Raw genomic sequence first — 4,715 nt, forward strand, 5'->3', positions numbered from 1 at the left:
ACAGTCAATTCACTTTACAGTGTGTTCTGTGAAGCGCTTTGGGACGTCCTCCCGACGTGAAAAGCGCTATATCAAATGCAAGGATTATTATTATTATTATTATTATTAATTGTGTTGTTTTGTTTTCGAACATCTTTCTCTCCCTCAGCTTTTTCCTCAGTCTGTCTATCCGTCTAACTCTCTCTCTCTCTAACACACATTGTGTCAAATCAATCCGAATATCTTCTATTTTCACATATTTAATCCTTGTTAATCACGGGACATAACATGCATCGAGAAAATCTCCCAACAGCAAAAGTGTCAAACACAATTTTTTATCGGCATCATTAGCAAAACCATGAGAGAGAGGGAGACGGAGTGATCTGGGGAATGGGGTTAGAGAATACAGCTTCAGTGCGGGATATCGAGCAAAAGTGCAGAGAGAGAGAGCCGGGGAAAGGCGTTAGAGCAGAAATCTCCAGTGTGGAGAAAGCGAGCACAAACAGGATGGGGAAGTGAGAGATGTAGTCTCCACACATCAGCCTCCGAGGCACTTGTGCACCACAGTGACGCAAATGCTGTCCTTCATGGTAATGTCGCAAAGCTTCTTCATTTTCTCCAGCTCCGAAGATTTCCAGTAGAGGATCTGGGATTCTACCGGGATTCCCATTTCCCGGGATATCGCGTTCTTCAGCTCGTAGACTCTCATATGCATTGGAATCTGCAGAGCCCTCTGCTTCCCCTCGCAGGTCTGCACACAGACAGTGATGTTCGGGAGAGATTTGCGGGCGCTGGAGACCAGCGGGTCAGATACACCAGGGTGGAGGTGATAGGCCGTCAACTTCACCCCCTCCTGAGGCTTTGGGGTTTTAGATTGCCTCGCGAGGGCCACTCCCACCTCCTGAAACTGGGCAACAAAACAGATCGATAAACACGGATTCTTAACACGCTTTGTAATATACATCAAATATTATTCATTACTTCAGTAAGACTTGTGTCAGACTGGCTCAGTGGCTGTGTGTCAGCCTGGCTCAGCGGCTCTATGTCATCCTGGCTCAGTGGCTGTGTGTCAGCCTGGCTCAGTGACTGTGTGTCAGCCTGGCTCAGTGGCAGTGTGTCAGCCTGGATCAGTGACTGTGTGACATCCACACTAAGTGACTGTGTGCCAGCCTGGACAGTGACTGTGTCTCAGCGTGGCTCAATGGCTGTGTGTCAGCCTGACTCAGTGACTGTGTGTCAGCCTGGCTCAGTGGCAGTGTGTCAGCCTGGATCAGTGACTGTGTGACATCCTCACTCAGTGACTGTGTGCCAGTGTGGATCAGTGACTGTGTCTCAGCGTGGCTCAGTGACTGTGTGTCAGCCTGGCTAAGTGACTGTGTCTCAGCGTGGCTCAGTGACTGTGTGTCAGCCTGTCTCAGTGACTGTGTGTCAGCCTGTCTCAGTGACTGTGTGTCAGCCTGGCTCAGTTTCTCCCCAGTAAGAAGTTAGTTTGTTTGATTCGCCTCAGTACACACCTGTGCTCGGAAGCTGCGTTGTCCAGCGTTGGTGCCCGAGACAGAGAGTTTCTCATTGTCAACGAAGCTAAAATTGTTTGACTCCTCGTCCTTGCCCTGCTCAGGGCAAATGTTATAATTCTAATCACTGCATTTGTAACACTGTTCTCGTCTTTTTTGGACGTCTAAAATCGCTTCTTAGAATGTCTCTGTCTCTCGCACCAGCGCTGGACAGCTCAGACAACGCAGCTTCCGAGCTCAGGTGTGTACTGGGGCGATTCAAACAAACTGTCTTCTTTCAGAACTCTGCAGCTCGTGTACTGTCCCGCACCAGCCTTAGCGACCACATAAATCCCACCCTCGCTCGCCTGCACTGGCTCCCCATCCCCGAGAGGATCGAATTCAAGATCCTCATCCTCACCTACATGGCCTTGCTCCCTCCTACCTCTCTGACCTACTACCCCCTACCTACCTGCCCGTACCCTCCGTTCCTCAGGCTCCGGTCTGCTGCACATCCCCCGCCGTTACCGCCCTACCATCGGTGGTCGGACATTTAGCCTCTCCGAACCAAATTTCTGGGATTCGATCCCCCAGTGTCTTCGCCTTGCCTCCACCCTTTCCTCCTTGAAGGCCGGTTTCAAGACCTTTCTCTTTGACCGAGCCTTCAGCTCCCCTCTCGACTCCCTACCGCTCCTCGCTCTCTCCCTTTCCTCCCATGACTCTCAACATATCACCCCTCCTCGTTCCCTCCCTTCCCTCCCCTCACCCTGACCATTCCCCCCACTGCTCGTGTCCTGACCCAAATGAACAGCGCCTTGGGACGTCCTCCCGACGTCAAATGCGCTCTATAAATGGTATCTTGTTGTTGTACTGTACAATGAATTGACGAAATATTTCATGGACTAAACGCGGCAATCAATTACATACAACAGTGTCCTACCAACAGTTATGCAATGAGTGATCAATTATTATTGTTTTTATTTTCTTGAGGGATTATGATTAGGTGTGTGGAGTAAGGAAACTTGCCCAAGGTTTCACGCTGCTGGGTATCGATTCAACCCTTACCCTAACACTAATTGCGAGGCAAATTATCTAACCAATGACCTAACATGGACTAAATAAATAAAAATAACATGGGTTTCATGATAAGCATCTCCCACTCCACTAACTTTAGGAGAATACAATTTCTCCTTCTCTTTTAGTACTTCTATCACTTTCAACATCTCTTAATTTCTCTTCCTTTCTCCCTGTGTTTTTCGCTGTGTTACCCTTTCTCTTTTTCTTCTCTCTCTCGATATCTCTTAGTTTCTCGCTCTCAAAATGTCTCCTTCCGAATTTCCTTCTCTCTGTGTGTCTCTCTCGCTCAAAGTCTTAGTTTCGCTTTCTCTCTCGCAATCTGTCTCACCTCAATCGCTCCCTGTATCTGTCTCTCTCTCTTAATCTCTTTCACATTTTCACTCGCTCTCTCTGAGATCATAATTCTCTCTCGCAGTCTCTCACTCTCAGATACATTCTGAGTCTATGTCACACTCTCCCGGTGTCTCTCTCTCAGTCTCCCGCACATTCTCTCTCTCTCTACCTCTCTCTCTCACCCCGTTTCAGTCTCTTTCTCTGTCTCTCCCGCAAAACACAGTCACTACACTTTATTATATATTCGCCACCTCTCTCTCTCTCTCTCTCTCTCTCCCAGTCTACCACGTTTCTGGTGAACTGGCTGACAGCTCACTTAACTGGTGTCTTTAATTGGTTTTGTCTAGAGGTCTGAAAACGCTTAACAGAACTGTAGAGTGAATTGAATGTATATTTCGTGGGATGAACGCAGCGTCCAATTGCACACAGCAGTATCCTACAAACAGTTGTGCATTGTGCGACCAATTATCTTTGTTTTAGTTTTCTTTAGGGATTATTACTAGGTGTGTGCAGCTAGGAAACTTGCTCAAGGTTTCACACTGCTGGGCATCGGTCCAAGGAGTCCTGCTTGCGAGACAAGTCATAACGACTGAGCTAAATAAATGAACATGGGATTTTTGTTCAACTTCTCCCACTCCGCTAACTTCGGGAAAAGGCAGTTTCGCCCTCATTCTCTTTTAGTACAATAACAAGATTCCATTTATTGAGCGCCTTTTACGTCGGGAGAACGTCCCAAGGCGCTGTACAGTGAGGACAGGACCCGAGCAGGCGGGAATGGTCAGGGTGAGGGAGGAAAGGGAGGGAGCGAGGGGGTAGAGAGTCGAGAGGGGAGCAGAAGGCACCGTCTATCATTCTCAGAATCTCTTAGTGTCTCTCTCTTTCTCGTTGAATTTTACGCCATGTTTCCATTGGTCAGTTTTTTCTCTTTCAAAACCTTAGTTTCTCCTTCTCAAAATGTCTCTCTCCCAGTTTCCTTCTCTGTGTGCGTTTCTCTCTCGCTCAAAATCTTAGTGTCTCTATCTCTCGCAGTCTCTCTCACTTCAACAGCTCCCTGTATCTGTCTTTCTCTTAATCGCGTGCATATTTTCTCTCGCTCTCTGTGGGATCATAATTCTCTCTCGCAGTCTGTCTCCAACTCAGTCACACTCTGAGTCTCTACCACTCTCCCCTCTCTTCTCTCTCTCTCTCTCTCTCTCTCTCGAAGTCTATCGCATATTTTCTCTCTCTCTCTCTAACCCCCTCTCGCCCTCTCTCTATCTTTCTCTCGCCTCCTTTGTCTCTCTCTCTTTCTCTGTCTCTGTGTCTCTCCCGTAAAACACATTCACTGTACTTTATAATATATTCACGCTCTCTCTTTCTCTCTCTCTCTAAACCCTCTCTCGCTCCCTCTCAATCTCTCTCTCGCCTCCCCTCTCTCTCTTTCTTTCTCTATCTCTGTCTCTGTGTCTCTCCCGTAAAACATTTTCACTACACTTTATAATATATTCACGCTCTCTCTTTCTCTCTCAAACTCGCACACTTCTGGTGAGTGTTTGACAGATAAAGCTGCTCACTGGACTGCTGTTGATAGAGCCGTCACTGTGAGCAGACAGGCGCTGCCAGGTTAAACACACAGTCACCACACTGTACAGTGAGATTCTGCAAATCACTTTGAAATGTCATCAAAGGGACGGGAAGCGAAAAGTCAAACGTGAGATCATTGTTATTGTTTTGTCCAGTTAAAAATTCTTAGTCATTTCAAAATTTAAACCTTGCCCATGTTAAATTCTTACCAGATCATATTTGACGGTGCGCTGAAGTGCCGTCATTCTTCTGTCTGTTTCTCTCGCCCTG

General features: G+C 47.4%; 1 protein-coding gene across 1 annotated transcript; it reads right to left on the bottom strand.

Moving 5' to 3' along the window:
• Positions 1 to 223: 223 nt before the first annotated feature.
• Positions 224 to 4,715, bottom strand: LOC121851710 (the record flags this gene model as incomplete). Its single annotated transcript, XM_042345775.1, is given in 2 exon segments — positions 224 to 886; positions 4,655 to 4,715. Coding segments are annotated over 2 exon segments (405 nt in total). The 3' UTR covers positions 224 to 517.

This window comes from Callorhinchus milii, unplaced genomic scaffold, assembly GCF_018977255.1.
Source record: "Callorhinchus milii isolate IMCB2004 unplaced genomic scaffold, IMCB_Cmil_1.0 Scaffold93, whole genome shotgun sequence".
Taxonomy (NCBI): domain Eukaryota; kingdom Metazoa; phylum Chordata; class Chondrichthyes; order Chimaeriformes; family Callorhinchidae; genus Callorhinchus; species Callorhinchus milii.